Raw genomic sequence first — 27537 nt, forward strand, 5'->3', positions numbered from 1 at the left:
AGTAAAATTTATCGGTACCCTTATGTATACAAAGATGAAATCCAAAAACAGATTTTGGAAATGTTAAGTAATGGAATTATTGCACCGAGCAGTAGTCCATACAACAGTCCTGTTTGGGTTGTACCAAAGAAATCAGATGCATCGGGCATGAAGAAATTTAGATTAGTCATTGACTATCGAAAATTAAATGATAAAACCATTGAGGATAATTATCCGATTCCAAATATAACAGATATATTAGACAAGCTAGGAAAATCGAATTATTTTTCTATTCTTGACCTCAAAAGCGGTTTTCACCAAATCGAAGTCCATGAAAAGGACAGACAAAAAACTGCATTTTCAGTAGATAACGGCCATTATGAATTTAATAGAATGCCATTCGGGTTGAAAAATGCACCGAGCACTTTTCAACGATTGGTAGATAATATTTTAAGGGAAAATGTTTCGAAAAGGGAGTGTATGGTTTATATGGATGATATTATTGTATTTTCCAATGGACTAGAAGAACATGTAAAAAATTTGAAATCAGTGCTTAACAAATTAAGAAATGCAAGGCTCAAAATTCAATTAGATAAATGTGAATTTTTCAGGAAAGAAGTCGAATTTTTGGGTCATACAGTAAATGAAGAAGGCGTGTCCCCGAACCAAGCTAAAATTGAAGTTATAAGAAAATTACAAATTCCTAGAACTGAAAAGGAAATAAAAAGATTCTTGGGAATGACGGGCTATTATAGAAGATTCATAAAAAATTATGCACACATTACTAAACCCATGACTAAATACTTGAAAAAGGACTCGATTTTAGATATAAAAGATATAAATTACATCGATGCATTTAACATTTTGAAGGAAAAGTTGGTTCATGCTCCAATATTAGTTTATCCCGACTTCAGTTTACCTTTTGAAATTACTACGGATGCGAGCAATGTTGCTATTGGAGGAGTTCTATCGCAGAACGATAAACCGATTGCATACGTATCTCGAACTTTGAATGAACACGAAATAAACTATTCCACCATTGAGAAAGAATGTCTTGGAATTGTATGGTGTTTAAAACAATTTAGGCCATATGTCTATGGCAGGAAAATTAAACTTTTTACTGACCACAAACCACTAATATGGTTAAATAACTTAAAAGAGCCAAATTCGAAATTAATGCGGTGGAGACTTCAAATAGGAGAGTATGATTATGAAATAAACTATAAAGAAGGACACCTAAATAAGGTGGCAGACTGTCTTAGTAGAATTGAAATTAATAATACCATATCATCAAATCAAAATTTTAACAATAATGAAAATCTAAATTCAATTAAGGAATTGCAAAAACCAATAAATATTTATGACAATCAAGTTATATTTCAAAAAATAATATCAGGCGCTGTATCAATTAGAAACTCAGTCATACATAACCACAAAAGAAAAGTAATAAAGGCAAAGGAATTTGACGATGATTTCCTGAAAACAATTATAGAAAATCATTTTGATCACGAAAAAACAAACGCACTATTTGTAGATGATGACATATTTAATAAATTAAAATCAATCTTATTTAAAGATTATAGTAATCTAAAAATTGTCAGATGTCTCAAGAAATTAATTGATATCCTCGACGAGGAGTATTTAGAAGAGATAATCTCTAATGAACATTTGAAAAATAACCATAGAGGATGCAATGAAAACTACAAAGAAATTAAAGATAAATATTATTACCCATATTTGTATAAGAAAGTATCGGAATTTATAAACAATTGTGAAGTTTGTATGCTGTCAAAATACGAAAGGAATCCAGATCTAGTTCCTTATAAAATATCTGAAACCCCTAGAAGACCACATGAAATTATCCATATGGATGTATTTTATTCCATAAATAAAAGTATATTTGTTACCATGATAGACAAATTTAGTAAAATAGCACTTATAACTCGTGTTACCAATAGATCAGACCCCGAATTTAGGAAATGCATCTTAAGATATTTAAGCTCTTATGGAAATATTGAAAAAATTGTAACAGATAACGAACTCGGAATGAAATCACATGGAATGATGGAGTTCTTAAAAGAAAAGAATATTGAAATTAACTTTACATCAAGTTTAAATCATAATAGCAATAGCGATATTGAAAGGCTACATAATACTATCAATGAACATTTAAGAATTCTCAAGCAAAGCAAAATTGACATTTCTATAGAAGAACAGATGATTCAAATAAATGGTTTCTACAACCATACTATACATAGTACAACAAATATAAAACCAATTGATTTTATTCAAGGGAAGATTAATGAATCTCAATACCCGGATATATATGATAGGATGCTAAAGAAAAAGGAACAAGTAATTAATAAACTGAATGAATCAAGGATAGGAGAAAAAATTCTAGAAGACGGCATCAATTATATCAAAGAGACTAGAGGAGGCAAAAATTATCAGAAATTCAGGAAAATAGAAGGAAGGAAAATTGACGACTCTCATTTAAAAGACCAAAATTCAAAACAAATTTATTATAAAACACATGTTAAAAAGAAAAAGAAATTCCAAAACGCACAGAACGTAAGATTCCCAGTGCAACAAACCACTAGAAGGGGTAATGCTGTTAAACGAAATAATTAGTAGCAACAATACAGGAGCATAAAATCGAATTTTAAAGATTACTGCATTAATTTTATACATATATATATATATATATATCTAAATAACAAATAATTATTATAATTGTCTAAATTGGTCTTCCTTGATCTTATATTCTATTAGATCACAATGACAACTTTGTTGGTACTAATAATTTTGATATATGGAATTCATGCGGAGAATATCGAAATAATCGATTTGGACAACAACAATGGTTATTTACCAATCAAAGTGGATGAAGTGCGGCTTATTGAGTATAATATGAAAGTATTACACATAATTAATATAACAGAACTAGAAGTTGCTAGAAACCAAATAGAAGTTAATATTAAGATGTTAAATGAAACGCTACCAAGTGACACAAAAAATGACTATATACATAGGACGTTGCTTAGGAATTTTAGGGAACTGGATACAAAACTTAAAGCTTTAACACCAAAAATAAGAAATAAAAGAGGATTAATTGACTTATTAGGGAAAACATTAAAAGTTATTGCAGGAACCATGGACAGTGAGGATGAAAAAGCAATCTATAATGCATTACATAATTTAGATACAGAAAATACCGAACTTATTAATGAAAATAACAAACAAATTAAAATAAACAAGGAATTACAGGAACAGATAGAAATTCTAAACAAAAATATTTTGAATATTGAAAGATATATTTCCAGCCAAATAAAAAGTCTTGTATTAAATACTCAGATTAGGGAACATTATTACTATTTGAAAGTATGTTTTCAAATACACAATGACATTAATTCTTTACTTCATTTTATCGACACAATAGAGGACGTTATTTTGACCAGCCGATTAGGTATCCTCACAAGAAATATTTTGACAGACCAAGAAACAAAACTGATAGAATCTGACGAAGAATTTAAAAATATTGATTTAGTGTCATTACTATATAAGCATAATATTATTATATTTACTCTATTAATTCCTAAATACGGAAAAGAAAAATATGAAAAATATCGTCTTTTTGAAATTTTGGATGATAAAAATGAAACAATTAGTTTTGAGCACAAAGAAATATTGTTAAAAGACGGTATTGTTTACGAATTTAATGAGAAATCGGAAAAAGCAAGCAATCTTGTAAAATTAAATGATGAATGTATTATCGATATTTTTACAAAATCCATAATAAAAAATTGCATTAGAATTAAGAAAAAGGCAGAAGAAACAATAAAAATTATAACGCCAGGCTCTATTGTAATACAGAAATTTCATAAAACCAAAATGAAAACTACTTGTGGTCATAATATTTTTGTAGAAGGAACAAAATGGATTAAATACAAAAATTGTACTTTATACCTTAAAAATCAATCTTTTACAAATGTCGAAAACACTATTAAACACCATTATTTAAACCCTGAGTTTATTAAAGCTATACCATTTACAAATACAACCAAAGAAGAACTTACTATGGAAATATTGGACACAAAAAATGTCCAAAATAGAAACAAAATTGAAAAACATCAAAAAGTGTCAAATTACCATTATACATGTCTGTATTTGTTAATATCAATTATAATTATACTTATTTCATATCAAAGTGTAAAAAGATTTAAGTTAAATCTATCATCGACTCCGAGGACGGAGCCCGAAACAAGCGTTGGGGGAGTTACAGGGCCACCCACGCTGTCCGCAGAATTTTAATTCATTATGACTATGGATTTTTGCAGCATTAGCAAAAATCCATGATCAACGAAATTGTCGCAAATGGATTTTGTATATACAAAATCCATTTACCCCAACCAGCCACAGAGAAACAGAGATCAATGCAAATATCATTTGACCACCCATAGCGAGCCATAATGAAAACATATACTATGAAGAATTCATCAGCTAATTGTAAACATTTATTTATTAAGCTAGCGTTAAGGAAAATTTGAAATAAAGATTCAGATAGACTTGAAACTTACACAAGAGAAGTTTGTATCTAAAACTCCTAATCTCGAGAGATCGGTTTATATTGGAGCTGTATCAAGCTATAGATCGATTCAGACCATATTGCACACATATATTGTAGGCCATGGGAGAAGCCGTTGTACACAATTTGTGCTAAATCGGATGAGAATTGCTCTCTCTAGATCGGTTTATATTGGAGCTGTATCAAGCTATAGATCGATTCAGACCATATTGCACACATATATTGTAGGGATCTTGACTTCTAGAGGCTCAAGAAGTCAAGATCCCAGTTCGGTTTATATGGCAGGTATACCTCACGCAAAATTTAAGTCAAATCGGATGATAAGTGCGCCCTCTAGCGTCTCAAGAAGTCATGATCCATACTTCGCACAAATGTTGGACGTGATACCAAAACACAACGTGCAAAATTACACCCAAACCGGACAAGAATTGCGCCTTCTAAAAGCTCAAGAAGTCAAGACCCAAGATCGGTTTATATGGCAGCTATCTTAGGCTCCGATTTTGACCAAACTCAGCATTGGAAGTGACTCATTGTTAGAAGTGATATCAAAACACTACTTGCAAAATTTTAGTCAAATCGGAGGAGAATTACGCCCTCTAGAGGCTCAAGAAGTCAAGACCCAAGATCGGTTTATATGGCAGCCATATCAGGTTATGAACCGATTTTGACCATACTCAGCACAGTTGTTGGAAGTTATAATAAAACACATCATGCAAAATTTCAGCCAAATCGGATAAGAATTGCACCCTCTAGTGGCTGAAGAAGTCAAAATCCAAGATCGGTTTATATGGCACCTATACCAGGTTATGGACCGATTTGGACCATACTTCGCAAAAATGTTGGAAGTGATACCAAACCACCACATGCAAAATTACAGCCAAGTCGCGTAAGAATCGCGCCTTCTAAAGCTCAAGAAGTCAAGACCCAAGATCGGTTTATATGGCAGCTATCTTAGGCTCCGATTTTGACCAAACTCAGCATTGGAAGTGACTCATTGTTAGAAGTGATATCAAAACACTACTTGCAAAATTTTAGTCAAATCGGAGGAGAATTACGCCCTCTAGAGGCTCAAGAAGTCAAGACCCAAGATCGGTTTGTTTGGCAGCTATATCAAAACATGGACCGATTTGGCCCATTTACAATCCCAACCGACCTACGCCTATAAGAAGTATTTGTGCAAAATTTCAAGCGGCTAGCTTTACTCCTCCAAAAGTTAGCGTGCTTTCGACAGACAGACGGACATGGCTATTTCGACTTAAAATTTCACGACGATCAAGAATATATATACTTTATGGGGTCTTAGACGCATATTCCGAGGTGTTAGAAACAGAATGACGAAATTAGTATATATGGTGGAGGGTATAAAAATGTTCACAAAAGTTGTGTACGAATAAATGGGTATTGATATTCGTATACAACTTTTGTAAACATTTTTTTTTTTCATTTTACGAAAAGCACGCTTATTTAATGATTGTGCAGACATATCTGAAATGTTTTAGCAAAATACAAGAGAAAAATACTCTAAAGCCACTGTAATTAATGATTTTCATTTCTCGTCGTTAAAGTAATCACTAAATAACTCTCCGCCGTTTAGTTGACGATTTTCTATTTGTTAGCGAAAATAGTTGATTTTAATGACGTCGATTATCAGCTACTACATACCAAATTCGTTAATTTTTCTGTTATCACATTTTAACTAAACGATTCTCGTTAAAACCCCGTTTACACTGCACATTAAATCCGGATTTAAGTCTCTCGTCAACTGATTTTATATGTAAAAAGAAAACAGATGATCGAGCCATTAAATCCGGATTTAAAGAGCAGTGTAAACGAGGTTTAAAACAATTTACAGAAATCCACTACAGTCTTTTCTGAGTTTACATACACAGGAACAATGAAGACCTAAATTGGTACTAACATGGTATTGACTTATAAAATGCTTTTCAAACAAGTTGTTAACTGCTTTAATTATATTTGAGTATGAAATCCGATCTTTCTTTTTTTTGCATCATGGTACGAAGGAATACGTGAAACATTTTTTTAATTCACGAATTAAATTGTTATTTAATAATACAAATTGTGAGTATCTAGTGTGAGTATCTAGCAGTGAACTACTGCTAGCTATTACAGCAGTAGTACTGCAATTTCAGAGTAGACATATGTAACGGTGTGTCTCAGTGGATGTTCATAAGCACCACTGAATGTATACTTTTCATAATCGTTTTTTTTTTTACATTTAGATACAAAACAGTCATATACATATTAGTAGAGTAATAACAAAATTGCGAGCTAGCTCAGCCACATTTCGAAATGTATTCAATGGATGGATCAGTGCCGCAATTCTGCAACTCATAGCGAACATCGTTTAATTAAATATGTCAACAAAAAACTCGTATGCACTAACGATGATGTTATTCTCTAATTCTTCGTTAAGGTTGGTACTACGTTCTTTTTTACGGAACAATTTCCAAAAATCGTTCTTTGGTGGTTTGACAAGGTTGATTTTTTTGGGTTTCTTTGGCCAAAATGTTGCCATTTATCAGCTGCTTACGTGCATGTGTACACACAAATGTGGGCGTTTGGTCGTACTGAAATGCATGTCTGTTGTAATTTCAACCAAAACCCACCCCTTCGTAATTAATAAATAATGAAACACAAAACAATTTAACAAGAGATAAATGCAGCATTTATTTGTAAAAATAGTTAGATTTTCTAGTATTTTCACAGTTAAGGCCGGTACTGTATTCGGTTTTCGCGTTGAAACTCCATATAAAAAAAAATAAACGAAAAAATTTGCCGAAATGTGTTCGTTTCGTCATAACTTGTTTTTCCATCTAGGGAAATTTACATTTCGGGACGCCGATTGAAAGCACAACTACAGTCGCTGTACAACAAGTCATTTTCTTATGCAAAATAAGCGCGATGGTCTCAAACTTCTAGTTGTAATTGGGTGTTTGTTAGTGTTAGTGATGTTGCTCAAATGTATTTACTCTGGTTGGAAAAATAAAGTGTTTGTGGATCCATAAATAAAAATATTTCTTTTACAACATGCAACTCAATCAATCTGCACGAAATAATAAATTCTTGCCATATTATTTTTTTTATGTGTAAATGGGAACATTTTGGCTAAAGAAACCCAAAAAAATCAACCTTGTCAAACACCGAGTGAACGGCTTTCGGAAATTTTTCCGTAAAAAAGAACGTAGTACCAGCCTTTATAAGTAAAATAAGCCCATCTTTCCAGAAGCCTTTGCCATTTTTTATATGGACTTTCAACGCGAAAACCGAATATAAAGGGTGATTTTTTTGAGGTTAGGATTTTCATGCATTAGTATTTGACAGATCACGTGGGATTTCAGACATGGTGTCAAAGAGAAAGATGCTCAGTATGCTTTGACATTTCATCATGAATAGACTTACTAACGAGCAACGCTTGCAAATCATTGAATTTTATTACCAAAATCAGTGTTCGGTTCGAAATGTGTTCATTCAACGTAACGTTGCGTCCAACAGCATCTTTGAAAAAATACGGTCCAATGATTCCACCAGCGTACAAACCACACCAAACAGTGCATTTTTCGGGATGCATGGGCAGTTCTTGAACGGCTTCTGGTTGCTCTTCACTCCAAATGCGGCAATTTTGCTTATTTACGTAGCCATTCAACCAGAAATGAGCCTCATCGCTGAACAAAATTTGAACACATTTCGAACCGAACACTGATTTTGGTAATAAAATTCAATGATTTGCAAGCGTTGCTCGTTAGTAAGTCTATTCATGATGAAATGTCAAAGCATACTGAGCATCTTTCTCTTTGACACCATGTCTGAAATCCCACGTGATCTGTCAAATACTAATGCATGAAAATCCTAACCTCAAAAAAATCACCCTTTAGTACCAACCTTTATATGAGAATCATGTTTTTTTTTTAATACAAATCATTTCAGCTATTGTCTTTCACTATTGCTCAACAGATTTATTTAGTTTGTAATAATTAATGAAACATATGTTTATTTGACTGTTACCAATGCTGCCAGGTGCATTTTTACGAAAAATGAGGTTTTAATCGGCAAACTCACTAAATTTTTGAATACGGCATCTCTATTTTAATAAGAGAATAAACGGATTTCCGAAATTGTTTCTCTTAAAAGAACGTAGTACCAAGGCTCATTTACGGTACCCTCAAAATTCTCTCTTCTCTTAATTTTCTTCTTTTATTCCTAATTTTTGCATCAAGTCTGTGATCCTAGTTAGCATAAATCGTTATCTATTTCTTTTCATTGATAACTCTTCCCAAAAAACTGAAAAGCAAAGATGTATAGGCAAAAAAAAAAAACTTCTTCCTATAGCCTGAAATTCTTCTTATTTTAACTTCAATCATCAAAAATTTAAATAAGATGTACGTAATTACATAGGAAGAGTGTTATCAATAACAATGAATTCGTATAAAACTTTTGCGAACATTTTTGTTCATATTAGAAAAGCAAGCTACTGTGCTTATTAATTAACTGTGCAGACGTATCCGAAAAACAAGAAAAAAGCTGGAGAAAAATACTCTAAACCTAATGGAATTAATGAATTTAATTTCTTGGCCTTAAGTAAATTCACTGAATGTCCCCCAGTCTTAGTCATGATATCCATAATACGTACGTATGGATTGGCATCGGCAAGGGCTGCCACTTCAGTGTACAACACACTGCTACAACAATAACGTTCCATGCACAATGTTCAAAATTCAGTTCATCACCCTTAACAGGGTGACATAAGCTGTGTTCGGGAACTCAGTGCAAATTTGCACAATTTTTTGCTGGAAATCGTTCACATAGTTTATTCGCCAGTAGAAGAGAGCGCGACGGTAAGAATTTAGAGAACCTGCAAATTTCTACTGGGACTTTTTTTGCCAGCAGTAATTTGCAACTCTGAAAGATGTTTTGTAAAGTTCAGCTGTTTTATGAAAAGCAGCCGTAACATGAAAGCTAACGCCAAAATGGATCAAAAAGGCAAAGGTAAGTAAAAAATATAAATATTGTTTATTGGTAATTATTAAATTTGTTTCATTTTTATTTACTTTTAATGAAGATTCATGGCAGCAGCTAGTGTTCAGATACAGAAAACTCGACAAATGAAGTTGTAATTTTACCTCAAGTCGGTTGTTCTACGCCAGAAGTTAAGTTATTTGAAAAATCTTGACAAATTAAAACATTGTATCCTTCCAGACACCAAGAAAAGAGCAAATATCGATTTCTTAAGTATTTTGATTGAATCATCCTCATCGGAGAGCTACGATGAAACCAACTCAGTTCCTTTGAAATTGTTAAAGAGGGAAGATGCTGCCTTGGGATTGAGTGGGTCTAGCTGGGCATTTAAACAAGTGACGCAAGGGATTAGAAAAAATTAGTGCAAATTAGTCTGCCAATTATGAACGGATACAGATATCTTCAATGATAGCAAAGTGTCCGTAGCCACCACATGACCAAATAGAAAACTCCCTTAGCCTCACATCAGTGGTCGTAGCAATTTATCTAGCCACAATATCCAAAAGCATTAGATGGTTAGTCCAAGGTATCTTTGTCAGCACAACAAGTGTGCCTTTGTATTCAGTGATGGCATGTTAAGCGTTGTAGTCCTACGCAGCCTTCGAAATGCATGCTGATGCTCGGCGAATGGAAATTGTCCAACGAGAGGAGCGAAAGCAGTAATCCCTCATGCGTCTTGGCTACTGATGAGAGAAGGTAAATCGTTCTGTACGACTCCCTTTGCTCGTGTCTTTTTCAGGTTTCAGTATCGCGATGAGACTGCCCATCTTCGAACTATAATAGTGTTCAGATAGGCTGAGGACTGTTGTAAGGTAATCGACTCCAGGCAGATCCAGATTCTTCAGCATCAATGTAGATATTCTGTCTGGAACCAGCGCTTTGGGCAACTTGACGCCACGGATGACATTTGCAGCTTCGTGCACGGTTGTTTTAGCAGGTGTTGTACACTGAAAGACTCCATCGGGCCTATGCGGTACGTACAACCGGCTGCCATGGGATTGCACGGGAATTTGTGATGGCTGTCCAGCGGCACGAAGATCACGGATATACAAATGGCTCCCCTTCTAACCTTTTTAACCTAACCTTTTGTCAATAAATTGACATTTATCTAATTAAAATACCTCAAAAGTATCGCCAGAATTTTCTATTTAAAAAAAATTGTTTTCCAAGCAAGCAAATAAAAAACCAATCAAAACAAAAATCAGCTGTTTTTCTGGAAGTTTTCACTGGAAGTCGTTCGCGTACTTTTGCTTGCAAATTTTTAAAAGAGGGATGGCTCTTACTCTCCTGCAAATTTTTACTGGAAAAGTATGCGAACATACATACAGCGGTCAAAAAAAGTATTCATCATTAGCAAAATTGATAATAAATTCACTTATTTTGGGTAATTGAAGAAAATTTAAAGTAAACAAATAATGCAGTTTTATGCAATAGTTTATTTTTCGTAATATGTTTTAAAATAAATTCAAAAAATAAATTTAATTAGCGCAAAAAATGCAATTTCATATAATAACACCAAAAACAGAACAAAAAAAGTATTCATCAATGATGTGCTATCATCAAAGTCAAATTCAAATATTATTTGGGAATCCCCCTTTTCTGTTTTATTTAGTAAAGGAGGCTTTGCCCTTGACAGCAAATATTTAATTTCATTGAAAATATAGTTTTTGTCAAAATGGGTCGTAAGCAAAACGAGGTTTCTGATGAGGTAAAAGTTTTGATAATAAAACACCACAGGAATGGTTTAACTCAAAAAACTATCAGTGAAATATTAAATAGACCACGATCTACTATACAATCCATCATCAGAAAGTGGACAGAAACGAAAACTGTTGACAATAAACCAAGATCTGGTCGACCAAAAGCACTTTCAGTTGGAGATGTGCGTTGGCTAGTGCGGCAAGTTCAGAAAACTCCGAAGACAAATGCGACCATTCTTCGTTAAAACACTATGGAATATTTAGGGAAGGAAGTTACTACACAAACAATTCGAAATACACTCAAAAGGCATAGTTACAGAGGAAGAACTGCACGTAAGAAGCCCTTTATAAATAAAATAAACCGAGTGAAAAGGCTAAACTTCGCAAAAATGTATGTAAAACAGCCCGAATCATTTTGGAAAACAGTCATTTTTGCAGACGAGAGCAAGTTTAATCTTTTTGGGTGCGATGGAAAGGTCATAGTGTACAGAAAACCAAATACAGAGCTTGAAGAACGAAACACAGTTGCTACTGTAAAACATGGTGGAGGTGGTTTAATGGTTTGAGGGTGTATGGCGGCTTCAGGAGCGGGAAATCTTGAAATTATTAATGGAGTAATGGATCATAAGTATTACATTGACATTTTAAAGAGGAATTTAAAAGATAGTGCTGTAAAACTTGGGCTTGGTAATAACTTTCAATATTATCAAGATAATGACCCCAAACATTCTGCTTTAAATACCAAGATGTGGATGCTGTATAACTGCCCCAAAGTCATTAAAACTCCTCCTCAAAGTCCCGACTTGAACCCAATTGAACATCTTTGGGAACATCTCGAACGCAAATTGAGAACGCGCAATTTTTCGAGCAAGAGTCAAATGCAACAGGTGATAATGAAGGAATGGACTAATATAGACCAAAATATAACCGCTAAATTAGTCCAATCGATGTCAAACCGTTTAAAAGAAGTTATAAGACGCGGTGGTCGAATAACAAAGTATTAATTTTTTTAAATTATGTTATTTATTTTTTTGTTTTTTGCAATGATGAATACTTTTTTTGTTTAATTTTTTGTGTTCAGCTGTAAAATGGCCCTTTTTGTTCCAATAAATACTATTTTTTTCTTTAAAAACAATGAAATTGTGTACATATATATCACACAAGCACTACTGCATCATTAGTTTAATAGGTTTTTATTCCAATTGTCTTTTGTAGACTTATTAAAAAAAAAAACATTGAATGATGAATACTTTTTTTGACCGCTGTATAATAGGTAGTGGTGAATTTTTTTCTTGCAACTATGTATGAATGAAAATGTATGTTTTAGTAGTTCCATGCAACATGAAATGGAGCTATTTGCAAATAAAAACAACTAATTACAGCGCATGTGTACTTTATTAGCCAAAAATTAAAAATCGATGTTTGTCGCCATTCTGTATTCATTGTATTTTTCAGTTGCAAAATAAACGTCTTGGCTTCAACCGAAAATTTCGCTAGAGGTGCATATTCAGCATACTGAACATTCAAAACACTGATATTGAATGAAAGCTTTATACTAATTTTTATTTCATGATTTTATCTTCTGGCAGCAAGTTGAGTTGCCATCCATAATCGACCCATCATAAGTCATCCAGGGTTTTTTTAGAAGTTAACTAGGAGCGTAACAAAAAGAAAACACAATCGGTTAATTTTTTTCGACTTTTTATTCTTTTTGTTTTATTTAATCAATTTCTTGTTGAAGATGCAGATCGATCGTTGGATATTCATAGAACTTTATGTAGTATTTAGTAATATTTTTACTTGAACATGTGAGGAAGCAAGAAGTAAGGAAATACAAAATAAAAAAACAGATTATTTTAACAGGTGGCTAAACACCCTCCCTTTTAAGTATATCATATGTAAATACGTAAAAAACTTTCCTTCAATATCCACTCATTGTTGGATGTGCGTACGTACGAGTGTTTGTAAATTCGACTCAGAAAAAAGGTAATTAAAAAAAAAAACACATTACGGTTTGACCTTAGTTTCGCCGAAAATAGTTTTCCCTTTTCACATTCGTTTCACCAAATAAATATTTAGGTGACCGCCAATTCACGCGAAATAATTTTTTCAAAGTCACAGTTCGAAAAATTAAAACATATCTTACAATTTGCAGAAACAAAGATACAAAAGATATAAAGAAGAAGAAAACCTTGGACTTGTAATTTGTTTTAAAATTTTTTGTAAATTTCGAACATACATACAAGATCAGCTGATAAAATCAACCCCAACATATTGACAAGTAAAAATAAAAAATTGAGACCAAATTGTAGATGTTTTTTAAATCTCAATTTAGGGCACACTGAGGTGAAGTGAAGTGAACCCAAAAACTAGTGACAAAAATAAAAAAAGTGGTTATTCAACAGTTGTTTTGTGATTTTGAGGTGTATTTTCACTATAAGGAGGAATTCACATTGCATTCACCATAAAATTTTTAGTGAAATGGTTTCACAGTTTTTTTTTGGTGAAGTCTATCATACGGGCCACCACAAACGAAACCAAGGTCATACCCGATTATTTCAACTAGTAGCCAAACACCATTTCAAGGATTTCATACGTAAAAAATAGTTTTTCTTCAATAACCACTGATCATTGGAGTACAAAGGTCATACCATTTTAAGATTGAACAAATATTTGGAATATCATCTATCCAATCTCAAATGGAAGGTATTAACATTTGTTAGAGTGCATCTTTGTTTGCTTACAAACTAAAATCTTAAGTCAATATGCAAATTCCAAATGTAAAGAGAATTGTCCACAGTTTAGGCTTGCAGTTGCTTGGATTCATTATCGGAAGCTTCGGAGGCCGATAGTTTGCCATTGCAATTTACATTTAATCTCTTGGCTATGCCATTCAATTTCATGGTAGTCAACTTTGCCAAGTCATCTTCATCAGAGGAAGCATCGGATTGTTGACGAGGTGAAAGACGACAACCTCGGGCTATATAATTGGATAGACGTCCCACGGAAGCCAATATTAAACCCAAAAATGGAGGTGAAGGTTTCAAGGGTCGCGATAGATATTCTGGATGATATTGTGTGCCCACATAGTATGGATGATTTCTAAGCTCTATAATTTCCATGCGCATTTTCGTATCATCGCAACCCACAAAGCGCAAACCATGCTCCTCCAATTGTGGCACATACTTGGGATTGACTTCATAGCGATGTCGATGGCGTTCATCTACTGTTTTGGGATTACCATACAATTGCCGGATAATGCTGGGCTCATCGGAGAAGATGGTGGTGCGTTTGCCCAAGCGCATGGTGCCGCCCATTTGTCCCGTATGATGTTCGGGCATATCGATAACTAAGGCGTTGGCTGTTTTGGGATTAATTTCTGTGGTGTTGGCATCTTCCAAGCCCAAAACACTGCGAGCAAATTCTATAACCGCGGCCTGTAGACCCAAACATATGCCCAAGAATGGTTTGCGGTTCTCACGACACCATTTGCAGGCCTTGATTTTGCCCTCAATGCCACGAGAACCAAAGCCGCCGGGCACCAAGACACCATCACTTTCGCATAGTAATTGCCATTCTTTGTGATACTTGGAAGGGGCCTCTTGCAGGGTCTCATTTTCTAAAAGGCTGGAATCGATAAAGTTGAGATTGAGATTGTAGCCCACCGCAAGGGCGGCATGTTGCAAAGCCTTAATCACGGAAGCATAGGAATCCTTGAACTTGGTATACTTGCCAACCAAAGCAATGTTGACGGTTTTGCGCAATGTTTCCGAGCGTCGGGCCAAATCCTTCCATTTCTGTAGACATCTTCAAAAAACAAAGAAAATTATCAACATAGAAAAATTTTACTATAGCGGTTTGATACTCACTTCTCCCTCTTGCTGGGCTGTATATGCAATTGCAAGCGTTCATTCAAGAATTCTATGACACCATTCTGCTCCATTAGTAGGGGCACATGATATATGGAACTTAAATCGTGTATACAAATAACTTGGTCTGGGGCCACATGACAGAAATTCGAAATTTTCTCTTTCACCTCGGAGCCAATGGGCTTTTCCGATCGGCAGACAATTAGATCTGGACTCAAACCAAAACCTCTCAATTCGCGCACAGAACTCTGTGTGGGTTTGGTTTTTGGCTCGCCTGTGGACGAGGGCGAGGGCACCAATGAGACATGGGCACAACAGAAATTCTCTCGCTTAACACGAAACTGAAACTGGCGGAAGGCTTCAACAAAGGGCATACCCTCAATATCACCTATGGTACCGCCCAATTCAATAATGCACACCTGAGGCTTTGATACTCCCCGTACCGGAGTTTCAGCTACACGTTCAACCCATTCCTGAATGGCATCCGTGATATGGGGTACAACTGCAAGAGAGATCCAAAACAAGCATATATTATTGGCAAAGTTGAAAAATTGGAGTTGATGTTTAAGGGAGCGGAGTACCCACCTTGTACAGTTTTTCCAAGATATTCGCCTTTACGTTCCTTCTCTATGACCAATTGATAGATTTTGCCTGTGGTTATATTGTTGTCGCGATGCAAAGTGACATCAAGGAATCTTTCATAGTTGCCCAAGTCCAAATCCACTTCACCGCCATCATCTAAGACATAGACTTCACCTGAAATGAGGAGAAAAGATGGTATGCAAATTTTAGAATTCCAAATCATTAATTTTTAACTAAAAAAAAAAAAGAATGGAAAAGAAGACGTACTTGCTTCTTACTGAGTTGGTTAAGGTCATAGTGGCTGTCTGTATCGGACTTATATAATAGAGAATTTAGTCTGCTGTACACCACAGTAATTGGGTGCCGAAAAGGATACGAAAACCCTTGGAAAGACGGAACCTGGACGCAGTCTAGCACTTAGGCCTTTACAACAGTATGCAATGTGTGTGTAGAAGCGGAGACCACCCCTAGACTAAGGCCGGGCTCCTCATTCTCCGGTTATGATTTATCGTATTGATATTCTTCTGGTTAAAGGAATTTGGATTTCTGAATATATGCCGGTTAGCGCCTTATCGTCCCGATAAATACAGCTGTGCTTTGTTTACCGATTGCTGGATAATATAACGATGTGTTCGCGATGTGCGTGAAGATAAATTCCGAATTTAACTAGCAGAGACACAAACCATTTTTTTAACAGAGTGCGAGAGAGAGAGAGTGAGAGAGTAACAGAAGTATTAACAGAGATCCATTGAGGGGTTAGCAGAGCTCTGTAAATACTTAACAGAACCAAAAACAAGAGAAATTTATTAAATTTCTTATTTTGTTTTATCAATTTTTGCAAATATTTGTAGGAGGAAAAAAACCATACCAAAATTTTGAGTTTAATATCAACGCTTTGAATCAAAGACGCCGAATGATATATCTATTACCGTAGTACTGAGCAAAAAACGAGCAGTTGGTTTTTTCAAATTCCTGTATTTTTTAAAAATTGCCGAACAATTCATGAAAAAAATTTTGTCGAATCTTGCAGCTGCTCCGTGTGCCCAGGTTCGCATTAACGACAAAAAATACCCTAGACTAGAGCTACCTTAGAAAAGTTTTAACTCGAGTTAGGAAAAAGGTATTGTAGGGAAATTTGGATTGGCGTAAAGTAGACGCCTGAAAACAGTTACAAAATTTTTTCCCGTCATGTTTTGGGCGAAAATTGGCTTGTCAAAAGCCGCTAATTTTTTAAATCCCAAAAATCAAACGAAAAAATTTCTCAAAATTCTTAGGAGTGATGGTTTCAATAAAAAAATAAAGTTATGGCAATAATCCTACTTTTTTTGACTGCAGGTTCTATTGTATGCCAAAATCATTAAATCTAGCTTTCTTCGCTAAACGGTCATAAAATATTAAGAACATTATTTTTTTGTTGCAGGAGCTTAGAATAAACAAAAAGTTTTTAATTCAAAATATTTGCAAAAATTGCTACGTAGATATAAATTATCTAAATTATGAGCATCTTAATTATCGCTTCGCTGCGCCCGATGGGACACCCAATATAAAGGTGTAACTGTATCGCAATTTTAATAGCTTTAGCCTTATCCGTAAAGAAAGAAAATTTTGAAAGTTTTAGTGCCTAAATGTACGGATTAAAAAAACGCTAGTCGGCCGATAAATACTGTCAAGGTGTAACTGTATCACAGTTTTGAGATCTTTAGCTCAATCCGTAAATAAAGTACCATTTTATACGTTTTAGTAGCTAAATGTACAAATTCCAAAAAATCTTCCAACCCTCCCGACATACTGCCAAGATGTATCTGTATCCCTAATTTCACAGATGTAGCTCAGACTATAAATAAAGTACCACTTTGTACATTTCAGTACCAAAATGTCGCTCGGTACATAGTGCCTAGTTGCAACTGTATTCCAAATTTCAAAGCTGTAGCTCAATCCGTAAAGAAGGTGTTATATTGTACGTTTTAGTACCAAAATGTGCGAATATCAACAAAATCTTCTAGTCGTCCGGTACATACTGCCAAGATGTGCCTGTATCCCAAATTTCAGATCTGTAGCTTAATCTATAAAGAAAGTACAAAATAGTACTAATTACCGCACATAAGTACTTTTTATTCCACTCCTGGTACGATTTCAACATTTCATATTTGGTACAAGTTATCGTATATTTGTCCAGACATCGATTATTTTTAGCAATTTTTTTAATTTTACCCTTCTCCGTTCACCGTAAAAGTAAATAAGCTATTTCGTACTTTTATGGTTCCAAAATGTATGACTTGTTGAAAACATATATTTCCTAGTAGAATCTACATGTCAAATTTCACAGCTCTAGTTCAATCCGTAAAGAAAGTATAAAATGGTACCAAATACGGTACTAAACGTACGTTTCTTTCGTATCTATTACTATTTTTCATATTTTTTTTTTCTATCTACCCCCTTCATTTCGCAACAACAATCATTTAAGCCAAATTTCAAAGTTCTAGCTCTACCCTTTCGCCCTATGCAAAGTTCACCTATTTCGTACCTTTTTTGGTACTTTTTTGTTTCTAAATGTCGAAAAACTCTTTTGGCACCCTAGTGTACCTAAATTCCAAAATTCGAAGCTCTAGCTCAATTAACAAAACGCATCACGCATTTTATTATGAGTGCGTACAATATAGAGATATAATTTCATCAAAATCGGACAACGGAATCGAGGCCAGGCGTAATGGGTTAAAATCTTGTCTTTAAAAATATTTATTGAAGTTAGTCTACAGAAAAATTGTAGAATGTTGTTTGGGACAGATAAGCATAATAAAAAAGACTTAAAAAATGTTTATGCTAAATTTAAATTTTGGTTTTAAAAAATAATCTCAAGGTTAGGTTGTTTTAAGAGTTTTTCGCTGAAAGTTAGTCCTTAAAAAGATTCATTAAAATGTAGTCTTTAGAAAAAATGTAATAAACATTTTGTCTTCAGAAAAAAATTTTAAAGGAGCCGAAAGCACACATCGTGGCCTTTCCAACGATGTATGATAGTACCTTATAGAATTCTTAAATGTCCTCCAGGAGCATTGGCCACAATCCTGTTTAGAATTTTTCTCAGAATCTATTTAAAAAAGACAGGAATTTGAAAAAAACCGACTGCTCGATTTTCGAATAAAGACATGTTTTGGAAAGCACACATCGTGGCCTTTCCAACCATGTATGGTAGTACCATATAGAATTCTTAGATGTCCTCTAGGAGCATTGGCCATAATCCTGTTCAGAATTTTTTAAAAAAATACAGGAATTTGAAAAAACCAACTGCTTGAATTTCGAATAAAGACATGTTTTGGAAAGCACACATCGTGATCTTTCCAACGATGTCTGATAGTACCTTGTTGAATTCTTAGATGTCCTCCGGGAGCATAGGCCATAATCCTGTTTAGAATTTTTTCGATAATTTTTTTAAAAAAGACAGGAATTTTAAAAAACCAACCGCTCGATTTTCAAATAAAGACATGTTTTGGAAAACACATCTTGATCTTTCCAACGACGTATGGTAGAACCTTTTGGAATTCTTAGATGTCCTCCAGGAGCTTTGGTCATAATCCTGCCCAGAATATTTTTTTTTATAAATTTGTCATTTTGCTCAGTATTACGGTAATATATATTTCATGTGGCGGTTTTGAATCAAAGCATTGATATTAAACTCCAAATTTTCGTATGGTTTTTTTTCCTCCTACAAATATTTGCAAAAATTGATAAAAAAATAAGAAATTTAATAAATTTCTCTTGTTTTTTAAGTATTTTCAGAGCTTTTAAGTATTTGCAGATCTTTGATAACCCCTCAGTGGATGTCTGTTAAAACTTCTGTTACTCTCTCTCGCACTCTGTTAACAAAGCGGTTTGTGTCTCTGCTCGTTAAATTCGCAATTTATCTTCACGCACATGATGCGTTTTCACTTCCGTACGTATTTGTAATGTTCGGCTTAAAAGATACACGTTTTTCAGAGGAAAAAATTTTCGTGAAGATAAATTTGAATATAACTTAGCCAAGACACAAACATGGCATTTTAACAGAGCTATGTTAAGTGAATAAAAGAGCACTGCTAACAGATTTTCTTTTATATTTTAAATACAATTTTTTTAGCATTTCTCACCTAATATTTTCTAAAATCACTTGCTAAAGAATTTATCTACAACTATAAAATGCCTAATACTAACCAAACCCTCAAACTTCTATCCCAAAAATATTTTTGATGCCCTATATGACCCATTTATAAAACGGCATTGTGGAGAACTCGTCATAGATAGATGAAATAAACTAATACCAGAATTAGCCCCTACCATAAGCTTTTAGAATCAGAAGTCCCTGTATTCAAATTATATTTTAGATCGAAGAAATTTGGCCCCTACAGTTATATTTGAATTTAACATAAAGCCCCACTGTGCTGGACTGGTCATAGATAGGCGATACAAACTAATATCAGAATTAGCCCCTACCAAGAACTAATCGAATCAGTAGTTCCCATATTCAAATTATATTTCAGATCGGAGAAATTTGGCCCCTACAGTTATATTTGAATTGAACATAAAGCCCCACTGTGCTGGACTGGTCGTAGATAGGTGATACAAACTAATAGCAGAATTAGCCCCCACCAAGAGCTACTCGAATTAGCAGTCCCCATATTCAAATTATATTTTAGATCGGAGAAAATATATTATTCCTTACCTCGATCTTACAAGAGTTTCTTTTTGAATACTCGTATGGGGTCAGATTAGAATTGAAAATCCTGGTTGATATGTTTGAAACAAATGATACTACAATTGGTTTCCTGACCACTTTCTTTTTAGAAAATCTTTATCATAAAAATGGCACAAAAATTTCAGAAATTAATTTTGCAGTGACTTGATTTTTCCATTTCAAAGTTTTTAACTTTTTACTAAAACAAAAACGGATTGAATTGATTTTTACCGATTTTTTGTTAAGCACTTGCTTGATATTAGCACTTTGTAAAACAAATGTAAGTCACTAAACTCTTCTAAACTCTTGTCTTAAGTGGATCAGGAAAGCAAAAGAAGATTGCTGTTTCAAACTAATCTCAGGGAAGTTAGGAGCTAATGTTATTTGGTTCTCACCAACAAAAAAATTTAGACGTGAGAAAACTTAACGGAAAAAATTAGTTCTCACAAAAAAAAGAACAGTTAGTCTGGCACAAACATCCAGACAATTCCATTGGCCTCTTTTCCATTCTAACATAAAATGTATTATGCACCCCAACAAACAAGGAAATAGAGGAAAAAAAAATAAAGATTCGTCTTGACCAGGGATTGAACTAGGCTCCTTGTATCTGGTAAGCCTAGACATTACATCTGAGCTATCCCAGCAGGTGTGTGTGGCTTCGCTTAATAATGACTTCACTAAATGGGCCGTGGCGTGGGAGGTTTTAGATACACATCAAATAGGCAGATGATCGTTATGCAGCAGATATGAAATGAAGAACATATAGATTAATGCCTAAGCGAAAACTGAAAAGTTCATTATGCATCCCAACAAACATTTCCTTGTCATCGCAGTGATGATAGAAAATATATAAAGGTCTGACCATAATTTGCCACATATTTTCGATGTCATGTGCAACAACAGATTTGTCATCAATTTTTGCAATTAAAGGGATACCAGATTATATCGTCGGCGAAAAGGGTCCTCAATTCTCATCTGGTGAATTCACCTAATTTTGTGAAACTCAACATATTACAACAGCGCCATTTCATCGGGCTTCCCATGGTTAGCAGAAAGGTTCGTGAAATGTTTCAAGACGTTTGTTTGAAAAAATATGGATGACACCATGTCATCAAAAGACGCAGTATTCAAATTCTTGTCTACCTATCGTTTTATGCCTACGATCAGCGAAAGTCTCCTGCAGAATTAATGCGTGGTAGACCTGTTAAGACAAATTGGTCACAATTACTGGAATCGAAAGAGTTGGCAAGAAAGGAATCATCGAATCCGAAGTACGAGATAAATCAATAAATAAATTTGGTAAAATGTTATTCGTAATAATGGACAATTGTAGACGGCATTTAAATCATATGAAGCCAAGAAATTCTGATTATCATCAGCCGACACAAACGAAACAAGACATTTCGACAGAATGGCAGCCAGAATTTCATGATATTCCAATTTCATCTTCTGTTCACCACCCTATTGCGTCCCAACCGGATATTGCTGATATATCAACACAACAACAGTCAAGCCATCCTCAAGGTCCTAGACGAAGTGTCAGAGTTATTCATTATTTATCTCCTTCAGAGCTTTGAATTTTAAGGGGGAGTAATGTTCTATATTGGTTACTATTTCAAGTTATTTTAATGTCATTGATTGATAACAAAAATAGTACGATAATTTTCAACAATGTTAGTGATGAGCCATCTTTTGAGTATTTAGAAATAAACAGTCTCCATCAATCAACTAAAGCGTGCGTTTCTCAAATACAAAAGAAGGCATACGTTGAACATATTTTTAATTGTACGAATCAAATTCTTTTTTAATAGTATAAATTGTGCATTGATCAAAACTATATTGTGTTCCCTCTCTCTAGTCTCCAGTGCGAAAAGAAGTGAAAATGAGTCAAATATATGCGTCGCTTCTATCATATAGAAATTAGGATTTGAACAAATAGAATTGACAATTCGCATTGCAACAAATTGGAGAGAATTGTAGAATGCAAATGTGGTATATATAACATATAAACATTATTTAAATTACCTTATTTTAATTAGCTTTGTGTTATCTTTTAATCCATAAAAACGGCGCAGATGATGGAAGATAACGTATGTGGATCTAGATTTCGGGCTGCTGTATGCAAAATGCTTCGATTGGTATTAATTATGATTCATTTTAAATATGTAAAGGGTGATTTTTTTGAGGTTAGGATTTTCATGCATTAGTATTTGACAGATCACGTGGGATTTCAGACATGGTGTCAAAGAGAAAGATGCTCAGTATGCTTTGACATTTCATCATGAATAGACTTACTAACGAGCAACGCTTGCAAATCATTGAATTTTATTACCAAAATCAGTGTTCGGTTCGAAATGTGTTCAAATTTTGACAAATTTTGTTCAGCGATGAGGCTCATTTCTGGTTGAATGGCTACGTAAATAAGCAAAATTGCCGCATTTGGAGTGAAGAGCAACCAGAAGCCGTTCAAGAACTGCCCATGCATCCCGAAAAATGCACTGTTTGGTGTGGTTTGTACGCTGGTGGAATCATTGGACCGTATTTTTTCAAAGATGCTGTTGGACGCAACGTTACGGTGAATGAACACATTTCGAACCGAACACTGATTTTGGTAATAAAATTCAATGATTTGCAAGCGTTGCTCGTTAGTAAGTCTATTCATGATGAAATGTCAAAGCATACTGAGCATCTTTCTCTTTGACACCATGTCTGAAATCCCACGTGATCTGTCAAATACTAATGCATGAAAATCCTAACCTCAAAAAAATCACCCTTTATATAAATTAATTTGTTTATAATAGTCTTTATAGACCATATCCCCCTTAATGAAGAGAGATTCATAATGGAAACGACAATTTTTCTTCTTTTTTCCGAAGTCTGGGAGCATTAAATAAAACAGTATATTTATTTTTTAAGCAATATATTTCATGTTTTATAGACAATTTAATGCAATGAAATAAAAAGTTAATCAAGTCAAAAATATCAATTATTTATTTTTATTAAAGCAGCAGGCAGGTTTAAGGGTGGTACGGTTTTTTATTGGGAAAAAATTCCGAAAATCGTTCTTTCGGTGGTTTGACAACGTTACCAACTTTTCGACGAAATAAAACCACAAACTATACAGCACTTTTGGCAACCCTACAACGAATGAAGAAACCAAACGATATTGTAGCTTCAAATACATCCCTGGATTAACAGATAACAAAAGCTTAAGAGCTTTAATAAACAAAACAAACAACATAAAATATGCATATAGAGCGAAGCAAACAAACAACAAAATATTCTCCAACATCAAAACTCCAATCAACAAACAACAACAAAGCAATGTTGTTTACGAAATAGAATGTAAGGAAACTGACGAACAAAGCTGTGCCTTAGTATATGTAGGAACAACAAAACGAACGCTGCAAACAAGAATGGGAGAACAGAAAGCTGAAATTGAAAAAGGAACACAGACAACAGCTTTGGCGCAACATATTTTGAAAAGTGGACATAGAGCAGACATAGTAAATGTCAAAATATTAGATAAAGAATACAAAGAGGGAAAGGGAAACGAATTAGAAAGCTTAAGAATACAACAGAAAATAGATAGGATAGATAGATTAAAGTTGTCTCAAATATAATTAATGTCGTGTTGTTAATGTATGTGCTTTTGTCGAAAAAATTCATGTGAATATATCCTTATTTTTTGTTATGTTAATTATATTTTTTGATGAAATTTTTAAATTAATGTAATGTTTTTATTAAATAGACGTATCGCCTGAAGATGTCAATAAAAATTGACGAAACGATGGGACAAATGAAATAAAAAAGGAATTTTAATTTATTTTTTTTAAGTCTAAAAAGCTTAAGATAAAATTTAACAGTTACCACATTTGATTTTGTTTTTGGGTTTCTTTGGCCAAAATGTTGCCATTTACATAGTATAAAAATTAATATGGCACCAGCCAATATATCAACAGCTTACGTGGATGTGCGTGGATTTTCATAGTTTTGGAAGAGCTTTCGTCCCCACGGTGAAAAGAAAAAATATCTCCTGGAAGATTTTTACGCAATTGTTCTTCGGCGTGAGTCGCGAAACAATCTTCTACGATGCCATGGGGCAATCTATTGCATGTACAGATGTTTTAGCAACTCTTCGCAACGATTCCCTTACAACCCATTGCGTTATAATCGTCCGTATGACTTGTGAAACACTCTTCTAGGTTATCATTGGACAATCCATTTCCTGTGCAAAAGTTTTAGCCAATCTTCGCGACGATTCAGCTTATTGAGTTATGTTATTCGATGTTTTCTTTTGAGTGGACATCTTCCACAACACCAAACTGAATTCTAACTTGGTTTATATGACGATTGGTAGTATGAAGACTAATAAAAAAATGTTTAATTTTTTTCTTAGTTACCTTTTTGAAAAACAACTTATTTTCATTTAAATTTTTAGATCTTTCAACCGAATAACGCGCAACTCTTTTAGAACCATATTTAATAAATGTTCCAAAACACTTATTTGTTATTCGTCCAGGAGAGTTTTGCGCAACTCTTCCATAAGACTATTTTATTAATTTTCCAGAACACTCATTTGTTATACGCCCACACGATTCTTGTGCTATTCTAAGATCTTCCAAGACTCTTCAGACTTACTCTTAAAGAACTCATATGAAGATTCGGGGAACACTCTTCCAGAAGATTCGTCTTGATAACACAACGCCTCACGACGGAGGAATCGTCTACGACTCTTAGGCGAGCTCGTCCGCGAACGTAACCTTCATCCCGAGGATTCTCGGAAGATTGTTTGGCGATCAAAAATGTTTGCAGGGTGTACACACAGATGTGAGTGTGTGGACCGTACTCAGATTCATGTATGTGTTGTAATTTCAACCAAAACCGAAATAAATATATAACGAAACACAAAACTGTATAAAAAGAAACAAAAGCAACTTTTATTTGTAAAAATAATTTGATCTTCTAGTATTTTTACTGGTACAAGTTAAATAAAAACCTTTGCCAACATCTTCCACTTGTATCAAAATAATCACCCTTATTCCCGTAGTCGAAGGGGAAAAGCTACAGCAGCCGTAGTCGAAGGCGCACTCAGAAAAATGGTGCGCATAAAATAAAGTAAAACACTTATTCCAAATAAGTTAAATAAGCAAATTTTAATCTAATTTGGTTAATTTTTGATTTAAACAAGGAAACTTTACTCATCTGCAAATAGTGGCATATAGTTCATTAACTTGCGTTAAGGAAGTCATTTTACTTAACCAAGTATCTTCTCAACAAGTTAAATAATCTTAAAGCAAACAGCGTTTTTATTTACCCAATATAAAAATGTTTTCCCAATATAAACAACGCTTCCTATATTCTTCAATTTGAATAATTATCGTTAAAAATAGTTTATGCATTTCTCAAATATGAGTACGATTGAATAAATTTAATTAAATTTCAAGTTTTAACTTAAAATTTTGTTTAAAATACACTTAGGTTGACAGATATTGTAACCATTCCCATAACTCACAAACGCTCAGTGTGATATACGCATTTTCCAAGAAAGGTCGTGGACGGGAGCAAGAAAAAAAAATGCAAAAATGTGAAATAAAATTACCAAGGTAAATTTGGTGAGTCACGACATCCATCTCTTCTTTCTGTTCAAATAATGTTTTCCATTCTTGTCTCAGAATAAAATTACAGGAAGAAATTTAATATGCTGCAGTGATATTCAGAAATTAGTTCTAATCGCTTCCGAATCGAATAGGCCGAACATATAGCGCGAAACGTCCTGAACAGAAACAAAAATTATTCTGCATTTAACTGATCTTTATTTAACTTTGTTTGCAGGAACTTTTAAAATTGAAATGCGTTCTACAATTTATGCAGTGATGGAATATTTTAACGCAAATTATTTCGCAAAGGATTTGTACTCATATAAGTTAATTAGGATAAAAAATTATGAATTTTAATGTTTTTTTTTATAAAAAAATGGTACCACTTCTTATTACTTACGAACAACTTCAAATATATGGAAATTAATTTTCACTTTTTCATCAAAATCCAGTACAAATTTTGTTAGGTTCTCCCGGTTTAAATGTCATGTAACCACCATAGAAGTTTTTTTAAGTTTTTCAATTTTATTAGCACTTGGTTCCGAGTCGGATACTAAAAGGAGGTCCCTTATCGTTGAGCTTAAAGTAGAATCGGACGGCACTCCATGATGTGCAAGAAGTCTTCTGCTTGTTTCTTAATGGAGTGTTTGTGGGCAATTATTCAAAGATACTTGGCGCCACATTTGGCAGCATTTACTCCACATGAGTAGGAATAAATCAATAAGTCGCTTTTCGGCAGCATTATGTCCAGCAGCCGTCCCAACCACCATGAAAAGCGGTCGCCGCATGGAAATGTCGATTAGATCTTTAGATTCTAGCTCTATAAAAGTAGGCCTTTAGATAAATCGGCGCATCAGATAGACCACCACAGCATTTATGACGACGAAGGAGAAGCAAACCTCTATATTACGATTCAGCCAGGTTAACTCCTTTTGGCAAGGCTAAACACCATTATGCAGGAAGTGTGCCCCGCATGCAGCCAGGGACAACACGACACAATTAATCTATTTATCTGTTCACCAGACCACTCTGAAAGCATCTAATTTAGCCAACGATTGTTTGGATGAAGACGGAAAGTTGTTATCACAACACAGAAATATGGTGACAAGCTGTAGGCCATACTTGCGCATTATTAAAATACAAAAGTTACAAAAGCAACATTAAACATGTTTGTAATGCATGTTTTTTGCCACCGTTATAACTTATTTTTCCATTTTATGTTAATTTTTCCAAAAAATAACAATCAAATGTTTAGCCAAAATAAAACAGCTGAAGCAAAACAGCTGTTTTCGAAAATTCGAAATTCCCTCTCCCATTCAATCAGAATAGGAGGATTTTATTCGAGGGAGAATTTTATTCTCTGGAAGTTTATTCCCAGGGAGTTTTCAGAATAGGGCTTATAATTACAGACGGCCACCAAGTATTAGAATGAAAATAAAACTACGTATCTATACTCAACACTTTTATTTCTTTTTTAACAGAC

General features: G+C 34.1%; 1 protein-coding gene across 6 annotated transcripts in view; it reads right to left on the reverse strand.

Annotated features, from left to right (window-relative positions):
* Positions 1-12982: 12982 nt before the first annotated feature.
* LOC106085505 (CTP synthase) overlaps positions 12983-27537 on the reverse strand; it is a 158520-nt gene continuing 143965 nt past the window's right edge. For all 6 annotated transcript variants that reach the window (XM_059360434.1, XM_059360433.1, XM_059360431.1 and 3 more), the window contains exons 4-6: positions 15753-15923; positions 15168-15669; positions 12983-15105 (exon numbers count right to left, since the gene is read on the reverse strand). In XM_059360434.1, coding sequence (XP_059216417.1) covers positions 14100-15105; positions 15168-15669; positions 15753-15923 — 1679 coding nt within the window. In that variant the 3' untranslated portion in view covers positions 12983-14099. The remainder of the gene's footprint in view (positions 15106-15167; positions 15670-15752; positions 15924-27537) is intronic.

This window comes from Stomoxys calcitrans, chromosome 1 (genome assembly GCF_963082655.1).
Source record: "Stomoxys calcitrans chromosome 1, idStoCalc2.1, whole genome shotgun sequence".
Taxonomy (NCBI): domain Eukaryota; kingdom Metazoa; phylum Arthropoda; class Insecta; order Diptera; family Muscidae; genus Stomoxys; species Stomoxys calcitrans.